We start from the raw sequence: 21,794 nt of genomic DNA on the forward strand, positions 1-21,794 counted from the left end.
TCTGGCTGTTGGACAGTGGAATTCACTGCCTTAGAGAGTGGTGGAGTCTCCTTCTTGGGAGGTTTTTAAGCAGAGGCTGATAGATTAACATATGTTGGGACTGCTTTGATTGTGTGTTCTTGCATGGCAGGGGGTTGGACTGGATGGCCTTTGGGGTCTGTTCCAACTCTGATTCCATGCAAACAAGAAAAGACATAGAGGCCTGGGCATGGCAAAATGGTTCTGCAAACAAGATTTCCGAATCCAAGTGACAGATGGTGAGCTCTTCAGTGTACAAAAAAGCCGAATTGCAAAGGGACTAGAAATGAAAACAAGCTAGACAAAGATAATTTTTCTTGCCAAATCTTCCAGTTGTGTGGCTTCAGCTTGCCTCTACAAAATTAAGTGATACGGCCATGGGGGAAATATTCTCACTATTTGTAAATGAATGGAAATTCATTTAAAGAACAAATTGTTCAGTGCACACTAGCTAGAGTTTATGGTCGGGAGGAAGAGCGTTGAATGAGGTTATTTTGGAAGCCGGTGCCCGGAAAAATGCAGCAAAAGTGGGAAGACTTCAAAATACTTGCGCCTAAGTGGTGAAACAAACGTGCTACTTGCTTATCTATTCAGAACCGGAATACAACTGCGTGGAAACCTTTTCTCAAAAGAATCTAACTCTTGGACAAGGGGGGGGGAACCCCAACTCCTGCGCACGCGCATTCCCTCCTCCCGGCGTTGAATACCGGCGTGCAGCGCGCATGCGCACGAGGCGGTCAACCAGCTGGGAGGCGGCTGAAGCTGGGGCATGTCGAGGGAGACGTGAGTGCGTCATGACGCCGAGCTGTCAGTAGGTGACCCCGCTTCGGGGCGGCGAGGGGAGGGGAGGGCGCGCGCACCGGGCTCTACATCCGGGCGCTCGGCGACGGTATGAGGCGGGGGATTCTACGGCTGCAGTAGGGGGCGCTGTGGCTTATGGGGGCACTGCTGAGGGGAGGGGGCAAACCGTGAATGTGGGGCAGGGGGGGACATTACTATTTTTTAATAGGGGTGGAAAGGAAGATGCTTTTGTGCATGGGGAGAGTTTAGTAGCGGGGGGGCATGTGAGTAGGTTGGGGGGCTTAAAAGGGGGTGGGCTGGGGGTCCTTGTGGCTACTGAGGGAAGTTTCTCCTGAGGGAAACTAATCAGGGGGTCCTTTGGGTCCATGGCGGGATATAGGTCAATGTCTCTGAGCTGTCATAGTCGAGTGGAGCCTCCATGGCCAGAGGCAGTGCACCTCGGAGCTCTGGGGGCTGTATGGCGTAGGGAGGCCAGCCTCCAGGTGGGGTTCAGAATTGCCTCACATCTCCTAACTGCAGAGATCAGGAGGAAAAGGGAGGCTGTGGAGGTGAAGGGGATCTATGGCCTTGTACCCCACTTCCTTGTCCTCCCCTGACTTCATTTCTAAATGGGGTTTCCCGACCTGAAGCTGCACCACCAGTGGGCCCTGGAGCGGGGGGGGGGGCGGGGGGGTCTGCCCATGCAAGTTGCCAACCTCTGGGCAGTGTGAGGGCTGGCATTCTCCTGGAATTATAATTGATTTCCAGACGAATTATATATCCCCAAATGGCAGCTTTGGAGGGTAGCTTCCTTGGCATTTTGCCCCTCCCTCCACACCCCATGCCCCCCAAATTACACCCCCAAATCTCCAGAAATTTCCCAACCCAGACCTGGCAACCGTGGCTTGATAGGAGGTGGGGGACCAGTTTGCAAGGGAAGACGGGTGCCCTCGAGCCCTGTTTAGTGGTAAGCCCCTGCGGGACACTCTTTCCACAGAAGTTAATAAGAACCCAATGATACCTTGAAGACCAATAAAATTATTGCAGCAATAGTTTTTGTGAGTCATCTGACCTCGTTCAGACTCCTACAAATTCTTTTCAGAAAACTGATGCAATTTTGATTTCTGCTGGGAACAAGAATCTGGGTTAGATGCGGCTTGGGTCTTGTTCAGAAGGTTTCTAGATGGAGTATGAGTGACAAGGACTTGGACTGTGGCATATTTCTGTGAGTGGTTTGACCAGCAGCTTACGAATTTGATTCCTGGTTGGGGTGGGAATGGGGATGGGACATACAATAGGCTAGAATTTCAGGGGTCTCCAACCTATGACCTTCCAGATGTTTATGTACTACAGTTCCCATCAGCCCATGCCAGCAGGCAGCGCTGACGAGAATCATAGTCTATGAACATCTGAAGGGCCGTAGGTTGGAAACCCCTTGGGCTAGATGAAGGAAGATTTATTTTTATGAATGTGAGTGGAACTACCTTATCTGGGTGATCCACCTGGTCAGTTAAGTTTTTGCTGTTTCAGCAACTGCTTGCAGCAATAGCTAACTTGATTCAAAGTTTGCTCCATTTTGTTGCCTTTACTGCAGCTGAATGTTATTGTTATTATTTCATTTCTGCACTGCCTGTGGCTAGAGGCCTCTGAGTGGTTTAAATAATTGTGTTTAATTTTAGTTTGAAGGGTGGAATGGTTACGTATAAGTATGTAAAATAATAAGATGGTTACCACAACCAAGAAGGTAGCTGGGTTTGCAGTGCTTCGTGGTGATAGTAAAGATTTTCCCAGAGTGTGTGTGTGGTGAAAGAATTGGGCCCTGCAGATGAATGGGGTGTTTGATATTCAGGAGGTCTGTTGCAGAAAAATTAAACAAGATTGCTGAAGGATCTTGAGGCCCTGCGGCTTTATTGTGGTGTGAGCTTTTGTAACCTTGCTCCCATTCCGCACATTCAGAATAAGCACTTTCAAACTGCTTTCAGTGCTCTTTGAAGCTGTGCGGAATGGCAAAATCCACTTGCAAACAGTTGTGAAAGTGGTTTGAAAATGCATTATTTTGCGTGTGCGGAAGGGGCCTTGGTCCACAAAGGCTTACATCACAGTAAATCTTTCAAGCTGCCACAAGACATGGTTTTTGTGTAGTATGTATGTGTATGCACTGAATGGTTGGGGTAAAGGATGGCTCCATGGTAAAGATAGTTAGGAAAGGCTTTTAAATAAAGCCGCCAATGCTGTAATGCTTGCGTGACTTTATTTGGCATCTTGTTTTTTATTCTGGTCTGCATGTCTCAGAAAACATAGAACCAGGAAACATGAAGCTGTGCTGATGAATGGGTGGGACGGAAGTACACCTGGGAGATATTTCAGCTATATCTGTTCTGCAGTGACGTAGTGGTTAAGCAGTGGCGTAGCGGTTAAGAGCACTCATCTGGAGGAACTGGGTTTGATTCCCCCCTCTGCCACCTGAGCTGTGGAGGCTTATCTGGGGAATTCAGATTAGCCTGTGCACTCCCACACACGCCAGCTGGGTGACCTTGAGCTAGTCACAGTTCTTTGGAGCTCTCTCAGCCCCACCCACCTCACAGGGTGTTTGTTGTGAGGGGGGAAGGGAAAGGAGTTTGTAAGCCCCTTTGAGTCTCCTTGCAGGAGAGAAGGTAAGGTAAAGTTGCCCCTTCAGTCGTGTCCGACCCTGCGGTACCACTGCGAGCAGTGATTTCATAGGCAAGCCTCTTTTGTGGGGTAGTTTGCCATTGCTTTCCCCAGCTATTCTTTACCTAGCTATGAGCTAGGTACTCATTTACCAACCAAGAAATGGATGGATGGCTGAATTGACCATGAGCCAGCTGCCAGGAAATCTGACCCACAGGGGGATCAAACTCCTGACTGTGTGAGTGGCAGTGCAAGCAGTTAACCACTACGCCACGCAGCTCCTGCAGGAGAGAAAGGGGGGATATAAATCCAACTCTTCTTCTTCTTCCACAGGAGGTGAGGCACAGTAACAGGCAAGGTCCCCACAATGCCTGGAATGGTGATCTTTGGGAGGCGCTGGGCCATTGGCAGCGATGACTTTGTCTTTCCAGGAGCCTTCGAGCTTTTCATCAGAGTGAGCTGGTAAGGTCACTCTGTTATGTTCAGCCCTGTGCAGAGCACGTAAACCTCATGTAATTTCTAAAACGAGAGAGGTGGGGGAGGAAGTCCGTATACACGTCCCACCTGTTTGGCTTCTGTGACTCCCAACTGAAACGATGCTGGCGCTTTTTTAAGAACAAATGATTTGTCGTGGAAAACGGTATTCAGGAGACGGAAAATTGGAGGGGAGGTCCAATGTAAGCCTGAATGAGCAAGGTAGAAGCCACTAGGGTAGAATGGCGTATAACTACTGGCTTCAATGCATTTTGGCATTTCTTGGCATGGAAGTATGAAGCTACGTTAGGCCAATCTGCATAAGACAAGGCCCGATCTCTATAAATGCTCTCAATTTCAGAATAGCTAAGTGGTTGTGTAACTTTAATTGGTTTGTTATTCTTTCAGAGATGGTTTCACTGATACGATCTAGCTTATTTTGAATGACAAGTGCTGCGGTTAAGGATCTGCCGTGATTTCTTTTTTGCCTCTGCTGCGTAAAAACTGTTACAGACTTGAGATTGTTCAGACACTCTGATCAAACGGATTAGATTTCTTTCTCTCTGTAGTATGTGTGTGTCTGCAATCACCGCTGTGAATTTTAATAAAGATGTATCTCTGCCAGGGTGGCCAAACACTCCTTCTTAGGCAATGCTTTCGTATTTGTTTTGGGTTGTTGTTTTTTTTGCTTTTTAATAATCCTCCTTTAATTTCCTCCCCGTAGGTGGATTGGTATTCTGGTTTTGTATGCGATGCACAAAGCGCAATTGGAGTGTCCTGGTGGAAGATTGTTGCATAGTTACCTTCTGGTCCTCCTCGTTCTCCTAGCAGCCATTATATGTTCTTTATCTTCTATTGTGTATATCAGCATGCAAGGTAGGTGGCACCTCAGATAACTTTAGGTTGCACTAAAACTGCAGAACGATCTAAGTATAGTTCATACCCACTGAAGCAGAGTTTGTACCCTTTTACTGATTTCACTGCTTCGTGTCTCTGAACCTCGTGGTTTCTGGCTCACGAGGAAAAGCCTAGGTTGTGAGAAACGCGTTAGTCTTTAAGGTGCCGCAAGGCTTAACACAACTGCTCTGTTCGAATTTGGACATCTGTTGCATAATGCTGTGTGCATTTTGGTTAACAAAAAAGATTGGTGCTGGAGGGCAACCAAAATGGTCAAAAATCTGGAACCCGTGCCCTATGAGAAGAGACTTAGGGAGCTGGGGATGTTTGGTTTGGTGAAGAGAAGGTGAATAGGTGACATGGTAGCCATGCTTAGATATTGGAAGGGATGTCATGTTGGCGAGGGAGCAAGCTTGTTTTCTGCGGCTCCAGAGACAAGGACCAGGAGTCATGGGCTCAAGGTGAAAGAAAAGAGATTCCACCTAAACATCAGGAAAAACTTCCTGACTATCACAGCTGTTCGACAGTGAAATAAACTACCTCGGAGTGTGGTGGAGTCTCCTTCTTTGGAGGTTTTTAAATAGAGGCTGGATGGCCAGAGCTTTGATGGTTCCTGCATGGCAGGGGGTTGGACGATGGCCCTTGGGATCTCTCCCAACTGTATGATTCTGATTTGAAAGGAGAAAAAAGACACTGCTTAAGCTTAGACTGTACACACACACACACACACATACACACACACACATCGTACTCTGATTGTTACAAATCTATAGTACTCACAAGGTTGCGTGTGTATTTTTTTTTCTTGTGGTTGATTGTATGATTGTATCTTATATTACTGATTACCTAGGGAGTCCTTTGATATGGAAAGCTCTGCCTTCTCTGTGGGAGGCCTGATTACCTGCGTTATAGAATGACTCGTCACCCACTTGTGCGTTTTAACGATAGTAAAATAAGGCTGCTGCTCTGCAATCTCATTTTACTTGCATGCCACTCACTGTGGCTGTACTTTCCAGGAACAATTTCCAATCCTGGACCGAGGAAGTCCCTTCCTAAATTGCTCTACCTGCGCCTGGCCCTCTTCTTGCCTGAGCTGATCTGGGCTGTCGTAGGGGCCATTTGGGTGTCGGACCACCACATCGATTGTGACAGGACGGTGATCAACGCCATATTAGGGACAGTGATCGCCAGGTAAAGACGTTCAACCCTCTTTGCCGACTGGATATTTTAACTCGGACCTGCATTTGTGTGACTCCTCTTCCCCTTTGCTTGGCAGCTGGATCATCATCGTCTTCACCGTTGTGGCGGTTGTCCTCGTCTTTGATCCACTGGGCGGGAAAAGGACGCTGTATCTTTCCGGTTGTCCCAGTCGCAACTTGGAGAGCAGCCAGTCAGACCAGCTGTTCTACAATGTCAAGAAGACAGCCACCCGAGTCTGGGAGAAAAGGATTCGGTTACTGTGTTGTTGCATCGTACAAAATGACGACCACAGAGTTGCTTTCACCAGCATCGCTGAGCTCTTCCGTGACTACTTCTCAGTAAGAAGGGAGGCATTGTGGGGGTGGGTAGAAAGTGCCTTCCAGTCTCAGAAGACTGATGGTGTCCCCATAGGGTTTTCACGGCAAGAGATGTTGAGAGGTGGTTGGCCATTGCCTGCCTGTGTGTCACAACTCTAGGAGCAGCAGTGGCGTAGGAGGTTAAGAGCTCATGTATCTAATCTGGAGGAACCGGGTTGGATTCCCAGCTCTGCCGCCTGAGCTGTGGAGGCTTATCTGGGAAATTCAGATTAGCCTGTACACTCCCACACACGCCAGCTGGGTGACCTTGGGCTAGTCACAGCTTCTCGGCGCTCTCTCAGCCCCACCTACCTCACAGGGTGTTTGTTGTGAGGGGGGAAGGGCAAGGAGATTGTAAGCCCCTTTGAGTCTCCTGCAGGAGAGAAAGGGGGGATATAAATCCAAACTCTTCTTCTTCTTCTTGGAATCTCCCATCCAACTACTAGCCAGGGCTGCCAAAGCTTAGCTTCCAAGATCTGGTGAGATTGGGTTAACCAGGACCAGAGCAGCAGTGGCGCAGTGGTTAAGAGCAGGTGTACTCTAACCTGGAGGAACCGGGTTTGATTCTTCGCTCTGCCACTTGAGCTGTGGAGGCTTATCTGGGGAATTCAGATTAGCCTGTGCACTCCCACACACGCCAGCTGGGTAACCTTGGGCTAGTCACAGTTCTTCTGAGCTCTCTCAGCCCCACCTACCAATTGCATGTATCGAGTCTGCACTTCAATGTATATTGCCAGTGTCATGTATCGAGTCTGCACTTCAACTCAATACACAGCATCTTTGATGGATGGGGCAATGCCAGGAGGTGTTGCCCCCCCCCCCCACATTCCTCCCATTTATGGCATTTTTATCTTCTCCCCTTTCTTCTTCTCTTCCTTCCACACCCTACTGGCTCAAACCAAATGAATGCCTTTTGGTGGCAATATGATCTCAAGATTCTGAGTAGTGATTAGAGCATGCGTTTTGGCTTCTTTCCTAGGCACGTTCGGCAGATACATGTGCCTGTTTCGTGCCTGAAAGGATTTGTCCCTTTCTCTCTGCAGGACACTGACCTGGTGCCCAGTGACGTAGCCGCAGGTCTGACTCTGCTCCACCAGGAGCAAGACAAGGTGGAAAATTGCCCTAAAGAGCCCGAGGAGGTGTTGACTCAATCCCCGCTGTCCCCTGCGGTAAGCTTTCCAGACCCTTGGAAAACATCTGTTACGAGACTGACATATAGACCCAGGCAAGCTTACCAGGGTCCACAAATACCCTACCCTATGAGAGCAGAAAGATGGGGTATACATTAGACTCCAGAATGGGAAAGTCACCGTCTATGCTTATGTCTATCTCTGTTGATTATATATGCTGCTATGATTATTGTTGCCTTATAGCTTATGATGATTGATGTTCTTGTTGTTTATAATTCTGTGTTTATTATGTTGTATTTGTTGATCCTGTGTTGATGTTTTGTTGTTTGATGCTATGATGATTGATGCTTGCTATTATGTTGTTGTTGTTCACCACCCCGATCCCCTTGGGGGAGGGAAGTGTACAAATCTAGTAATACAATACAATGCAATAAGCTCCCTCTGGTCCAGAACTCTGCATCAGGGGCGTAGACTTGATTCTACCTGTTTTCTTCATGTTGGAAACAACAGGCCGCTGCAAAATGCAACGTGTGCCTCTGCTCTTCCCCAGGCTGATGATCTGGATGCCGAGATAGAAAACGCTGCTCACTACATGAAGTTTGCCGTAGCTGCTTACGGCTGGCCGTATTACATCATGACCAATCCTTTCACAGGGCTGTGTAAGCTTAAAGGCGACTGGTAGGTTGGAACACGGTCTGAGGAGTGTCCATTCAGTTGAAGTTCTTCAGGTTCCATCTTACCCATAAATGTCTGTAACGGACGTTGCTACGGGCTGTGGTCAGCCCCCCCCCCCCAAATCCCCTGGCTATCCAGACCCTTTCTCAGAATTCGAAAGGAAGGCCTTACATCTCTCTCCTCTGTCCCTGCAAGCCTTTTGGGTAGAGCAGGAAGGTGGACTGGCTCATATCTGGCTGCCTGCATCCTACTGTTTAAATAGAGAGTAAAGATCTGCGCCCACTTCACAGTGCCTGTCGCACATCATTGGTACCCTGCAGCAGTCTGTCCTGCCTTGCTGGCTGCTTTCCAAACTGACTGGGTCATCCGCTTGCAGCCCTGGATGGTCAGTCATGGCCTCACAGAGGGTGGGAAGTGCCAGTGTCATAAAAGGAGGTGACAGCTTTGGGGGGCAGGGAAGGCTTCCTGTCCTTGGCTGCCAGGGTCAGTCATGGCCAGTGCCTGGGGGGCGGCTGCCCGTGAACAATTGTGTGAAAACACGCACACGCACACGCACGCACGACCAAAAGGCATTTGAGAAAGGCCCTGCTGGAAATCAAATGTAAACACGAACCTTTCCTATCATTAGCTTTGTGTGTCCTTAGAAATCTCGGCAACCACTTTGTGAGGTAGTGCGCCAGGAAGCGCAAGCTTTATTTTGCAGAGTCGGGAGTGTTTCTCAGAGGACATCTCGCTGATTTGAATTTCAAAGCCTTGCTTTTGGTTTTCTTGTTTCCCAGTTGTAAAAACAGCCCCGTGGAGACAGATATCATCGGGAGCGACCGTCTGAACATGAACTTTGGATCCATCTTACAAATAACAGGACTGCAGTACAGAGACTTCATCCACATCAGCTTCCACAATAGAGTAAGCAGTTCTGACTCATGAGAAGTTTTTTTGTTTATTTGTTGTGACTTCTTGATCGGCACAGAAACACCAGAGTTTCCAGTGGGTGGGAAACCGTTGACACAGCAGGGGGTTGTGGGCTCATCACACGGCAGTGTGTTCCACAGCTTGACTTCGTATTCATTTTATACACCAAGAACTTGACCTAATGAGAACGCCTGCAAAAGCTTGGCCAACAGAAAACCTCCGTGTTCAAATGGTTGCCTTTCTACAGCAGTGTGGCATTCTCCGCCTAATCGCTTTTAGCAGTGACTGGGAAACACCATTCCTTGTTCAAAATACAAACTCTCACCTTTATTGATCCTACCTCTGTGCCTTGCGTTCTGCAGCCAACTCCCAGCAACTGAAGGGTATTTCTGCCAGCAGAGAAGGGGTCATTTTTGCTGATTCTTCCCTTGGTTCTTTGACCCCTGTTTTTCCTAAGGATCACCCCACCCACCCCCACCCCCATGCTCCAGCAGTAGAATTCCCAAAGCCTCACGGGCGGCAGCTGGAGGAGGAAGTGGGAACATCCTTCTCTTTTACTTGCTGATCATGCAGGATCCAAGTCATAAGGTGTAATTGACTATAAGGTGTAATTGACTATAAGGTGTAATTGACTGAGGACATGATGGCCACCGGTATAAATGGCTCTTAATAGATCACTTGCATGGAAGATGTGTCTGTGGCCACTAGCATGATGTCTAGAAGTGCATCTTTCATATTCTGAGGTGATAGTCAACACCCAGAAGTCAAGAGAGAGATACTAAAACTGAGTGAGTTTCACTCGTGATTTGCTTTATCTAAACTCTTCCGGAGGCAGCACTGAACTAAAATTGCTTAACCCAGAGAGTGGGGGGCTCTCCATTTTTCATGCGTTCTTTCTGGCTTTTCAGATTTTCGAGGTCCCGTTCTTTGTCGCGTTAGACCACAAGAAAGAGTCTATCGTGGTTGCTGTGAGAGGAACTTTGTCCTTTGAGGTAATATTTTTTGCGTGCAATTCGAATGTGTGAATTGGCCGGAGGGTGATCTAAGGAAGTTCGTTCTGAAACACACAGCCAACAACATGAATTGTGGGCGGGGTGGGGGGGAGGAAATTGAGGAGGAACTTAAGAGTCAGCCTCTGTTCGCTGAGGCAGTAAGGCACATGTACAATAATAATGCTGCTATAAGTGGCTGTATGCAAGAAATACTGTATGCAAGTTTGTTTGAGCCTGTGGGCACATTTTAATTCTGACATAGCATGGTGGACACACCCACAAAATGGCGGCCACGAAACGAATGCCGCAGAAGACAAATCCCAAAATGGGTTGCCACAGTTAACTTCAGTCACACCGTTCCCCACTGCTTGGGAGGGTTTTAGTAAGGGTTTTATCGCTGGATGCCGCTTTATTGTACTGATCACTGTATTTTAATAGGTTTTTAGTTTACAGTTAATGCAGCCCATGTTATTTATTATATTCTGTATTTGTTTATTTGCTCCATCTGTTCTGGTTGTATCCTGTTGTGAAGTTATGTTGTGCACCGCCCAGAGCCCTCTGGGTGTCGGGCAGTATATAAAATCCAATATAAATAAATAAATAAATATAAACTTGTAACTTGTGCAAGGTGGCAGCTGCTGCCAAAATAACATTTAAAATAAAAATTGCACAGCTGATCAGAAGCTGGGCAAATGCCTTACTTGGCATGGCCAACTTCCTAGAAACACTTCGCAGGCATCAGAAATAGTGTCAGCAGGCCCCGTGGCACCCACGGGCACCGTGTTGAGGACCCCTGTTATATAACATACTTTATCCTGGCCAGGAGCAGCAGTGGCATAGTGGTTAAGAGCAGGTGTACTCTAATCTGGAGGAACCGGGTTTGATTCCCCGCTCTGCCACTTGAGCTGTGGAGGCTGATCTGGGGAATTCAGATTAGCCTGTGCACTCCCACACACGCCAGCTGGGTGATCTTGGGCTAGTCACAGTTCTTCTGAGCTCTCTCAGCCCCACCTACCTCACAGGGTGTTTGTTGTGGGGAAGGGGGGAAGGGAAAGGAGTTTGTAAGCCCCTTTGAGTCTCCTTGCAGGAGAGAAAGGGGGGATATACATCCAACTTTTCTTCTTCTTTATTATTATTGGCAGTCTTTTCGGTGGGTGCAAACCACATTCAGGGAATGGTGCACATCTTGTCAGATATTTTTGGCCTGCAAATGTAATGTTTAGCACCACCCATGCTAAAAAGCTTGCAGCTTCTGTTACCCCATGCAAATGTCTGAAGTCACCCGAGTAGCAACAGGTTTTCTGTGATGATTTTATCTTCGCTGCTGCCCCCCTCTCTGGACGACTACAGTGATTGATCTCCACCAGATCTGGCAAGGAGTGAAAATGCGTGAACCGTGCTTTATTGCTTTGCCTCCAGGACGTCCTCACGGATCTCTCGGCAGATTGTGAAAGCATCACTTTAGAAGATATTCTGGAGAATGGTCTTGTGCACAAGGTCTGCAAGTATTTGTGGGAACTGTTTTCTAGCAAATCCGGTAAAGCCCAAATGAATGTGGCGTGAATGAAAAAGAGCATCGCTATGAAATCAGTTTACTGGCTGGCCTTTTCTCTCTCTCCTGGCTGAAAAACCGTCAGTAAATCTAGCAGGAAATGAAAGTCCTGTGCTCGCCCTGTGTTTTGAGTGCTCAAATGGTTGTAAATTGCCTCTGTCCTTCTGAACTTGGGTCCCTATTTGGAAGAGGCTGTTTCAGGACCTGAATGAATCAACAGAGTTGGGGTGGGGGTGAGGGGGAGTTCTGTCTCTGCTTCCAAATTAGATGTCCCCACACTGGCAGGAGGAAGATAATTGTGGCAGACACCTTGGGAGTGAAATGGGAAGGTTCCACAAGGGACAGGGGTTGGCCAGGAGTGACCATTCCCTAAAGAGCTACTGCTAAGTCTCCATGATTTGTACTACAAACACGGGTGGATTTCCGGTGGTGCTGCCTGCCGCTCCCGTCAACTTGCAATTCGTTTCTCCTAGGGGATAACCCAGGCTGCCAACTACATCTACAGAAGACTAATAAACGACGGGATTTTGAATCAAGCCTTCACCATTGCACCCGTGAGTCGTGGCTGCTGTATTCGCGCTTCCCCTCTCCTCTGCTCTCTTCCTGAACAGCATGGGCTTTCCAGGCACTTTGAGCAATGAAAGCCTTTCCTAGTGTTTGCTGGAAAGAGTCCAGGGTCTGAGCCCTGAGCCACACACAAAGCACGTATTCCACCCATTAGCCACGGACCCTCCCCTTCCTGCCTCTCTAACACCTCTGGGTTTTGCTTCTAGGAATATAAGCTGGTGGTAACCGGCCACAGCTTAGGAGGAGGAACAGCCTCCATACTGGCTGTCATGCTCAAAAATGCTTTCCCGTCGCTGAGATGTTATGCCTTTTCTCCACCAGGGGGTTTACTAAGGTAAGAGGTGGCCATTTATATTTCCACTTCAGAAAAGGTGTACAAAAATCCATGAAGAAGTGTTAGAGAATCCCCATCCAGATTAGTTGTGCGTGTGTGCAAGGGATTTTCCAGGGAAGCAATTAGACAGAGGTGGTTTGGCATCCCCTTCCTCTGCAGAGCCTTCCTTGGAGGGCTCCTTTTCACAGTTCTTTGGAACTCTCTCAGCCCCACCTACCTCACAAGGTGTGGGGAGAGGAAGGGAAAGGATCTTGTAGGCCACCTTGAGTCTCCTTACAGGAGAGAAAGGTGGGGTATAAATCCAAACTCTACATCTTCATCATCATCATCTTCTTCTTCTTAGCTTCCGAGATCTGATGAGATTGGGCTACACCAGACCTGGGCATTATACGGCCCGTGGGCCACATCCGGCCCGCCGGATGACCCTGACTGGCCCCCCTGCCGTGCTGGGGAGCGAGGCATCTTTGAAAGCCCCGCAGAAGCCGGTTGCCTTGGCTGCCGGCTTCTGCGGGGCTTTCAAAAGCGCCTCGCCCCCCTGCCTTTTGGCCTGGCCCTCCACAATATTTTCTGTTTCTTATGTGGCCCCATGAAAAAAATAATTGCCCACCCCTGGGCTACACCATGCCACCTTCCCTTCCACCATTAGCTGTGATAAATCTCAGTGGGAAAAAAATGGTAGCCATTGTCAGGTTAACAAAGAAGCCGGAGTGAATTAGGCAGATTCCGTTGTCCTCACAGGTTTTCCCTGCAGACATTTTTGTAGGGGTTCATTGGTGCTACCAATTTTCAGAATCAGTGCAACAGCCCTTGCATCTGGCCAGCTTTTCTGCTGATGGAAAAGGGCAGAGAGGTACCACCAGACCACGAACGGCTATGGTGGGTGTCCTAGGACCTGCATGGACAAAAGCCACATGAGATGGAGTTGAAGTATGGAGATGAGGTGAAGAGAAGTAGCTGACTGGATCATAGAATGATCAATCTGGAAGGGGCCGTACAGGCCATCTCATCCAACCCCTCCTCCAGGGCAGGATCAGCCTGAAGCATCCCTGATAAAGCATTCTCAAGCTGCTGCTTGAAGGTTGCCAGTCAGTGGGGGGCTCACCCCCTTCCTAGGCACCCAATTCCACTGCTGAACTACTCTTGCTGTAAAAAAATTCCCAATATCCAGCAGGTACCTTTCCATCCAAAACTTAAACCCATTATTGCAAGCAGCAGTGGCACAGTGGTTAAGAGCAGGTGCACTCTAATCTGGAGGAACCGAGTTTGATTCCCCGTTCTGCCACTTGAGCTGTGGAGGCTTACCTGGTGAACCAGATGTGTTTCCTCACTCCAGCACATGCCAGCTGGGTGACCTTGGGCTAGTCACAGCTCTACAGAGCTCTCTCAGCCCCACCTACCTCACATGGTGTTTGTTGTGATGGGGGAAGGGAAAGGAGTTTGTAAGCCCCTTTGAGTCTCCTTACAGGGGAGAAAGGGGGGATATAAATCTAACTTCTTCTTCTCCTTCTTCAGATCCTTTCCTCTGCTGACAACAGGAACAGCTCTCTCATTAAAAAAATGAGAAGTAAATATTGGTTGGAGCATTGATATGAAAGAGCTTGATGGCTTAAGTCTGTGCTGGTAACTCATCCTACCACCAACTTAATGTGGTCTACCTTTTTTTTCTCTTCCCCCCCCCCCCCCCACATTTTAAGCAAATCACTTGCAGATTACACTAAGCAATTTATCGTCTCAGTCACCGTTGGAAAGGACGTCGTCCCAAGGTAAGGATTCCTAACTGTGAGGCTCTTATTTGAAGAGGATGATCTTAGTTAGGCCCCTTCCACACACGCAGAATAATGCACTTTGAATCCACTTTCAATATACTTTGAAGCTGGATTTTACTGTGCAAAATAGCAAAATGCACTTGCAAACAATTGTGAAAGGGGATTGAAAGTGCATTAGTCTGCATGTGCGGAAGGGGCCTTAGAGCCTCCCTCTAAAGCTGTTTCCCTTCTCCCCCTTCCATCGCTGTGTATCAAATAGGTTAAGCATGCCCAATATGGAAGATCTGAAGAGAAGGATCGTTCGAATAGTTGCCAACTGTCACAGGCCCAAGGTAAGTAAAAAAAACCACATGAATTTATATAGTGTAGTTGTGGAGAAGTGGGTGGCGGCTGAGACTTTTAATCCAAAATTGGGGCTAGTCCCGTGGTGGCAAGCCTATGGCACTCCAGATGTTCATGGACTACAATTCCCACCAGCCCCTGCCAGCATGGCCAATTGGCCATGCTGGCAGGGGCTGATGGGAATTGTAGTTCATGAACATCTGGAGTGCCATAGGTTCGCCACCACTGGGCTAGTTGGACTTCTTTTTACACTTGCCTAGAACTTCTACCTCCTCACTGACCCTACTCCCACTTGAATCTAACACGAATGGACACATAGGGGTTTTCTAGAGTAGCCTGGTGCTGTGTAATGAATTGTGAAACTAGTTCTGTGCACTCAAGCAAGTTCTGGGATTTTTATACCTCCCCCCTTTTTTTCTTATCTGGTATACTACTTTTGAAAACGTCTTTTCAGATATAATTTGAGATGAAGCTTTTCGGAATGTATGGAAGGAGGGAGGATTGGCTGCAAGGAGGGGGAAAATCAACTCCCGTTGGGCTTTTATAAGCTCAAGTCCGTCCCTCTGTGAATCTGAATTTCTGGCTTTGAGAGGGACCCTTTTATCAAAACTGACTTGTTTGATAAGTTTCTTCTTTGGATCTGATTTTTGTTTTGTGTGTTGGGGGTGGAAATACAGATTCAGGCTAGCGTGGTATAGTTGTTAAGAGCGGCAGGGTGTAATCTGGAGAACTGGGTTTGATTCCCCACTCCTCCACGTGAAACTCGCTGAGTGACCATGGGCTAGTCACAGTTCTTCAGAACTCTATCAGCCCCACCTACCTCACGAGGTGCCTGTTGTTGGGAGATAATAGCATCGTGATTGTCAGCCTCTTTGAGACTCCTGATGGTAGAGAAGAGAGGGATATAAAAACCAACTCCGACTCAAGAAACACACATATCCTATTGTGGGAAACCACAAAATTCAAGTGTTTGTTGATGTTCTATGTGTGCCCAAATCAAGACCACCCCACTTGCAAAAATGACTCTCTTGTTTCTCATTTGTTCCTTCTGGTTTTTTCCCCCCCACCGTCCAGTACCAGATCCTGCTGCATGGATGCTGGTATGAAGTGTTCGGAGGAGACCCTGATAACTCCCCCACTGAACTGGATGGCAGAAACCAGCATTCTCTGGCACAGCCTCTCCTCGCCGAAGAGAGTCTCATGGGCCATCGATCACCTTCGTACACTTCCCTGGCAGAGGATGAGTCGCCACTCGATTCTCCTCGGTATACTCCCTTGTTCCTCCCGGGCAGAATCATCCACATCGTAGAAGAAAACAGCCCACGGAGGTAATTGGTTTTGTGCCAATGTGCGTCTTGCCCGACAGTCCTTCTTCCAGATCTCCATTCAGGGAACAGATGTGCTCCACATCTGCTGAGGCAGCGAAAGCCAGAGAAACTGGAAGGGTGCTCCACTACATGAACAAGTCCTGTCCCTCTTGTCGCTTTCAGACATCAGGAGTCACATTCAAACATAAGGCAGGGGGAGGCCAAAAGCATTTCTCTTGTGGAGCGCTGCATGGGTACAGCCTCTTGTTCAAACTGGATGAACCACATGGGCCTCTGAGCTGGCCACAGCTACAGAGTCCTATGTGAGATTCTGTCTGTCTTGTCCAGAGGTGGGATCCAGCAGGTTCTCACAGGTTCCCGAGAGTAGGTTACTAATTATTTGTGTGTGCCGAAGGGGGTTACTAATTGGTGATTTTGCCACGTGATTTTTGCCTTAGTTACGCCCCTCCTCTCAGCAGTAGCACGCAGAACTTGAAGCAGTCTAGCAGGAGGTGCACCGGCGTGCGTGGCAGCCTGCGCCTGCATGCATTCGTTTCCTACCCAAGGACCGGCGCAGCTGCTGCGTCCTTGCCACAGCCCCGCCCAGGAATGCCCCTCCCCTGGAATGCCCGGCCACGCCCCCATCGTGCCCTGTTTGGCGCTACGCCACAGTTTGAATCCCACCACCATGGGAACCTGTTACTAAAAAATTTGGATCCCACCACTGGTCTTGTCCCCAAACAAGGTGGTCAAGTTTTCTAGTTCTGAGCATGCTGAAAACTTGCCACTCCATATAAGCAAAATGGGACTGCCTTTCTGTACACCCTTGGCCTGTTTTAACTGGTCACCCCTTCTGCTGGTGTGTTTGGAGCAGGGCCACCATTTGGCCAGTTGAACCTGACCAGGCGCCCCCAAGGGTTGTTAATTTTATCTTGAACATTCGTCAGGTTGGGAATACCCTTCCTTCTACAGCGCCACGCCCCGGCATGGCTCACAGTTTGTTTGGCCTCTTCTCATCTACAGTGCTGATCCCATTTGTACCTGGTCCTTGCTTTGCTCAAGAAGCTGAGTGCAAATGGTTGTGGCAGGTTTTCCAGGCTGTGTGGCCGTGGTCTGGTGGATCTTGTTCCTAATGTTTTGCTTACATCTGCGGCTGGCATCTTCAGAGGTGTATCACAGAGGGAAGTCTGTTACACACTGTGTAATCTTGTGTAACGTTAGGAACAGTACAGTACAGTAAACCTTTATTAGGCATAAAAACGTTAGGAACAAGATCCACCGGACCACGGCCACACAGCTCGGAAAACCCACCACAACCAGTTGAATCCGGCCGTGAAAGCCTTCGACAGTGCATTGAGTGCAAATGGTTTGTTCCTCTGCCGTAATGCTGTTTTTTTGCAAATGAAAAAAAAATACCAGCTAGTGTTTTTAACTTGTGACTGAGCATCAAAATGTGCTACTTGGCTTTTTCGGATTCAACCAGACAAAGGAATCTAAAAACAGAACTGCTGACGGGGATAGTCTATGGACTCCCTCTACAGAGTTTGCTAGAAAATTAGCAAAGCTCGGCTACCAGTCCTTAAAAAATGGACTGATAACACTCAACCACGCCTTTGCATAGCAAGTTCCACCCAAACACTTACTGATTTGTTCCCCACCCTGGGACATGGACTTTATGCCCCACTAAACTTTCCCTTCTCACTAGACAGAGTGCGAAACAGACTTTTCTCTGTGATACACCTCTGAAGATGCCAGCCACAGATGCAGGCGAAAACGTTAGGAACAAAATCCACCAGACCACGGCCACACAGTCCAGAAAACCCACCACAACCAGTTGCTAGAGACTGACTGCTTCCATGAATTATTCGTATTGCCAAGTTCTGCAAAGCTTTTGTTCCTAAAAATATCTAATATGATAACCTAAGGAAAACACCCCTTTGAAACAATCTTCTGCTCTCACCAGGAAAAGTATTTTTAGAGGACAAAGCTGACATAGATTCTTGTTAAGTTTCCTCTCCATAAGGCAGCTTTTCCACATTTTGACTTGTGACGAGGAACCAGGCAGGTGTGTGGATGTAGCATAGAGTCTATATGAAGTAACCTTTCTGGTATGGGTAAATGACTCTTTCAGAGACCCGCCTCCTGCATTTTAGCCTCTTTTTAGAACAGGACCCTTGATGCCTGGGATTTGCCCTCTTTTTGAATAACCTGTTGAGCCTGGCAGATTGAAAACTCTGTGGGTCTTTTAAAAGGACCTTTTTTCTCCAGTGATGTTGAAGAAAGCTAGGCTGGAGCAGCAAGCAAGCACCAGGAAACATCTCAAAAGGGTACCCCGCTGTGGGCTGCTACATGACCACACGCTTCTGTGGTATAGTCGTTAAGAGCAGGGGGATTCTAATCTGGAGAACCGGGTTTGATTCCCCACTCCTCCACCTGAGTGGCAGAGGCTTATTTGGGGAACCAGATGTGTTTCCACACTCCTACATACCTGCCGGGTGACCTTGGGCTAGTCACAGTTCTCTTAGAACTCTCAGCCTCACCTACCCCATAAGGTTTGTTGTGGGAAAGGAAGGGAAAGGAGCTTGTAAACCACTTTGAATCTCCTTACAGGAGAGAAAGGTGGGGTATAAAAACGAACTCTTCTATTCTTCTTCCTCCTGATGGCTAGTTAGCAACAGAAGCAGTACAATACAAGCAAGGTAGATAAGGAGCCCGTTTCTGCTCATCTTTTGGACCTTTAAGATCTTTCTTCCTTTTGCCAAAAACATCTACGGACTAGCCAGAGAACAGAAGTCAGGAATTGCCCCTGGGTGCCTATATAATGTACCTTCCTAATGCCACGACCCTTTAATACAGTTCCTCATGTTGTGGTGACCCCCAACCCTAACATTTATCCATTTTACAGATGGAGAACACTGCTGCAGAGAGTCTTAGGCAACTCCTAAGAAAGGGTCATTAGACACCCAAAGGGGTCACGACCCACAGGTTGAGAACCACTGACCTATAATGATAGGAGTGTTTTCAGAGATATAATAAAATACCTATGATAAAGCTCAGGGACGAGCTGTGGCTGAGAGAGCGGGGCACACAGAAAGTCGATCCCTGACATTTTCAGTTAAAAACGGATCTGGCAACCAGTGATGTAAAAGACTCCTCTCTGCCTGACACCTTGGAGAGCGGCTGCCGGTCTGAGTAGGAAATGCTGACTTTGACAGCTTCAGTATAGGGCAGGTTCACATGAATTCACGTGTGTACCTTTTTCCCCCCCAGATGGTGCTCCTCAGACGTCAAGTACAGCGCCAGCTGGTCCAAAGAAACTGCCTTCGGCAACATTTTAATAAGTCCGAAAATGCTAACGGATCACATGCCGGATGTTGTGCTCAAAGCTCTGAACAGCTTGGCTCAGGAAAGCGTCTCTTGCGTTTCCTGTCAGCCACCAGGAGACTTCTCTACGAACATTGTATAATCGCAGCCGTAGGAGGACGGCGGCAGCGGGTTGCCTGCTGCTTCCCCACCCACCCACCCACCCCCAGTGTTCACAAGGCCTGCTGTTTTGTATTCTCATCTTCGATCATGCCTCAACTAGAACCTGGGGGCACCGTCTGTGCGATTTCAGGCTGCGAGAGAAAACGCCTTGTGCAGCAGAGGCGATTCTGATTGCCCAGCTTTCTGGGTAGTTTCTCCATGAAGCAGCAGTGAATCCGGCCTGTGACGTCAAAGGTGCGGCAGGGTGGCGGCTGAACCAAATAGCTTGACAGAGGAGAGATACAGATGGCGGTTAGAGTGAGTAACCATATCCCCGAGCTTTAGGTCTATTTCCGCCACTCATGTGTGTAAATTCCCAATAGAAGGGGTGACTGGGGGAACAAAGTGTTAAGTTGAAGACATATATCTCACAGGTGGATAGGAGGAGGAGCTAAGAGAGATACGGTTTGCACTCAATTGTTGCACTATAGCGAAACTGCGGACGTTTGATTTTCCTTCCTGCTGAAGTATGTTGTAGATACCTCTCTTGGGCTTAAAACGCTGTGTCGATACCCATGCAATGCTCTTGTTTACACTATCAACCCTGTGGAATGTATAAAGAGTTCAAATACCTGCTTGGTTCTTGACGATAGGAGTCGTAGAATCATAGAGTTGGGAGAGACCCCAAGGGCCAGCCAGTCCAACCCCCTGTAATGCTGTGTTTAGCTTTCTGCAGCAGGATAGCCTGAAAAACAAGGGGTTGAACTGACCCTGTACCTGAAGTATTTTGCTATCTTTAAATCTCACTGAAGACTAAAAGGTGGCACAGTTATCCATTAAGCAGGAAACCTCAGACATTTCTGCTATGGCCTCTTCTTTCTGCGTGCACTCAGCACCTTGCAGGTGGAAAGATTTTTTCCACATTCCACCAGATGACTGCTTCCTTGTAAATTACAAACTCAGCATAGCCTGCCAGAGTCTATGGTGAAACCAGTTCCTCGTGTTAATGTCAAAGCAGTGACGACCATCTGAGTCTGTTGTAGCACAATTACAAAGGAGGTAAAGTAGAACTTTAAAGACTTAACAAAATTGGGTCTCTAAGGTGCTTTTTGAGTCCTGTTTTCAGTTTTCACGCGGTGGCATTATAGCGCGTTCTGCCATCTCAGGCTGCTGTAGAGGCAGGCAAGCAAAAATATTTCCTGATGGGCCATTGAGCAAGAAGGAAGCGGCAGGGCAGGAGGGAAAGACTTCTGGGATTGGATATTCTCATTTATTTTGAGCCCCAAGTGCAGCGTGGTGTAGTGGTTAAGAGCAGGTGGATTCTAACCTGGAGAACCAGGTTTCATTCTCCACCTGAATGGCAGAGGCTTAGCTGGTAAACCAGATGTGTTTCCGCACTCCTACATTCCTGATGGGTGACCTTGGGCTAGTCACAGTTCTCTCCGAACTCTCTCAGCCCCACCTGCCTCACAAAGTGTCTGTTGTGGGGAGAGGAAGGGAAAGGAGCTTGTAAGCCACCTTGAGTCTCCTTGCAGGAGAGAAAGCGGGGGGGGGGGGGGGGGGGTATAAATCCAAACTCTTCTTCAAACTTAACTAGGTTAGCAGCTGTCCTAGAACCTTTTACATATACTGGTTCCTGGATTCTTTTAGCAGCAATTCTTGTTTGAGTGAATATAAACAAGCACAAATGTGCTTGGCCAGAGCAGTGATCAATCCAGATGTTCCCACTGTTTATACATCTGTATTCTTCCCTGCCTGCTCCTAACAGTTCTAAACTTTTGAGGATGAGGAAGGTACACACAATTTTGGGTTGCTTTAAGCTGCATTCCTAAGTGTTATGTACTTGAAAGTTTGTTCAAATTAAGCAGGACCAACTTCTGAGTAAATATGCTTAGTATCTGAGTTCATGTTGTAACTAGACCTGTCTGCATCATTCTACACACAAGCACAGCCGTTTTCTAGAATGGAATTTATACTTCCTCGTGTTCACTATTAGGAGGGATAAAATGAACTACCAGAGACTGCCTTCTGTCCTGCTGTGAATCACCATGAAAAAAATAGTTGGGGATTGAAATGCATTTTGTTCACTCTATTGTCGAATTGGTGCGTCCGCTCTGGAGGATAGGGCATGCAAATCGCATGTTTCAAAATACAAGCTCGTCATGTACTTCTTATAGTTATTATGCTGCAGTTGTGAAACTCTGAACTTAATTTTATTTGAATCTGTTAAAAACCGACCAAATGATTCTTCCTTTTGTTTCAACGAATGCAAATCAGTTCTGAATTTAATAGTTCGACGATGTGTTTGACAGATGGTTTAGAGATGGTTTAGCAAACAGGGATTTTTTTTTTAGAAAGTGCTTTTTTAAAATCTGTAT

General features: G+C 47.7%; 1 protein-coding gene across 3 annotated transcripts; it reads left to right on the top strand.

Annotated features, from left to right (window-relative positions):
* The first annotated feature begins 734 nt into the window (after positions 1–734).
* On the top strand, positions 735–20,827 carry DAGLB (diacylglycerol lipase beta). Of its 3 annotated transcripts, XM_048495469.1 has the most exons (17): positions 804–907; positions 1,901–2,023; positions 3,781–3,909; positions 4,646–4,797; positions 5,835–6,009; positions 6,095–6,356; positions 7,418–7,543; positions 8,055–8,182; positions 8,959–9,085; positions 10,000–10,083; positions 11,503–11,580; positions 12,109–12,189; positions 12,409–12,536; positions 14,231–14,299; positions 14,562–14,634; positions 15,719–15,972; positions 19,222–20,827. In XM_048495469.1, the coding sequence occupies exons 3-17, from the start codon at positions 3,815–3,817 to the stop codon at positions 19,415–19,417; spliced, it is 2,028 nt and encodes a 675-aa protein (XP_048351426.1). In that variant the 5' UTR covers positions 804–907; positions 1,901–2,023; positions 3,781–3,814; the 3' UTR covers positions 19,418–20,827. The 3 variants fall into 3 exon arrangements, with proteins under 3 accessions (XP_048351428.1, XP_048351426.1, XP_048351427.1); XM_048495471.1 differs by lacking the exon at positions 1,901–2,023 and having other exon boundaries at positions 735–829; XM_048495470.1 differs by lacking the exon at positions 1,901–2,023 and having other exon boundaries at positions 840–907.
* Positions 20,828–21,794: the final 967 nt, after the last annotated feature.

Source organism: Sphaerodactylus townsendi, linkage group LG04, assembly GCF_021028975.2.
Source record: "Sphaerodactylus townsendi isolate TG3544 linkage group LG04, MPM_Stown_v2.3, whole genome shotgun sequence".
Taxonomy (NCBI): domain Eukaryota; kingdom Metazoa; phylum Chordata; class Lepidosauria; order Squamata; family Sphaerodactylidae; genus Sphaerodactylus; species Sphaerodactylus townsendi.

Coding starts and splice junctions, on each gene's coding strand:
- DAGLB (XM_048495471.1), top strand. CDS start 3,815: ATGCCTGGAATGGTGATCTTTGGGAGGCGCTGGGCCATTGGCAGCGAT. Junction 9,086..9,999: donor ACATCAGCTTCCACAATAGA/GTAAGCAGTTCT, acceptor CTGGCTTTTCAG/ATTTTCGAGGTCCCGTTCTT. Junction 12,537..14,230: donor CCACCAGGGGGTTTACTAAG/GTAAGAGGTGGC, acceptor CCACATTTTAAG/CAAATCACTTGCAGATTACA.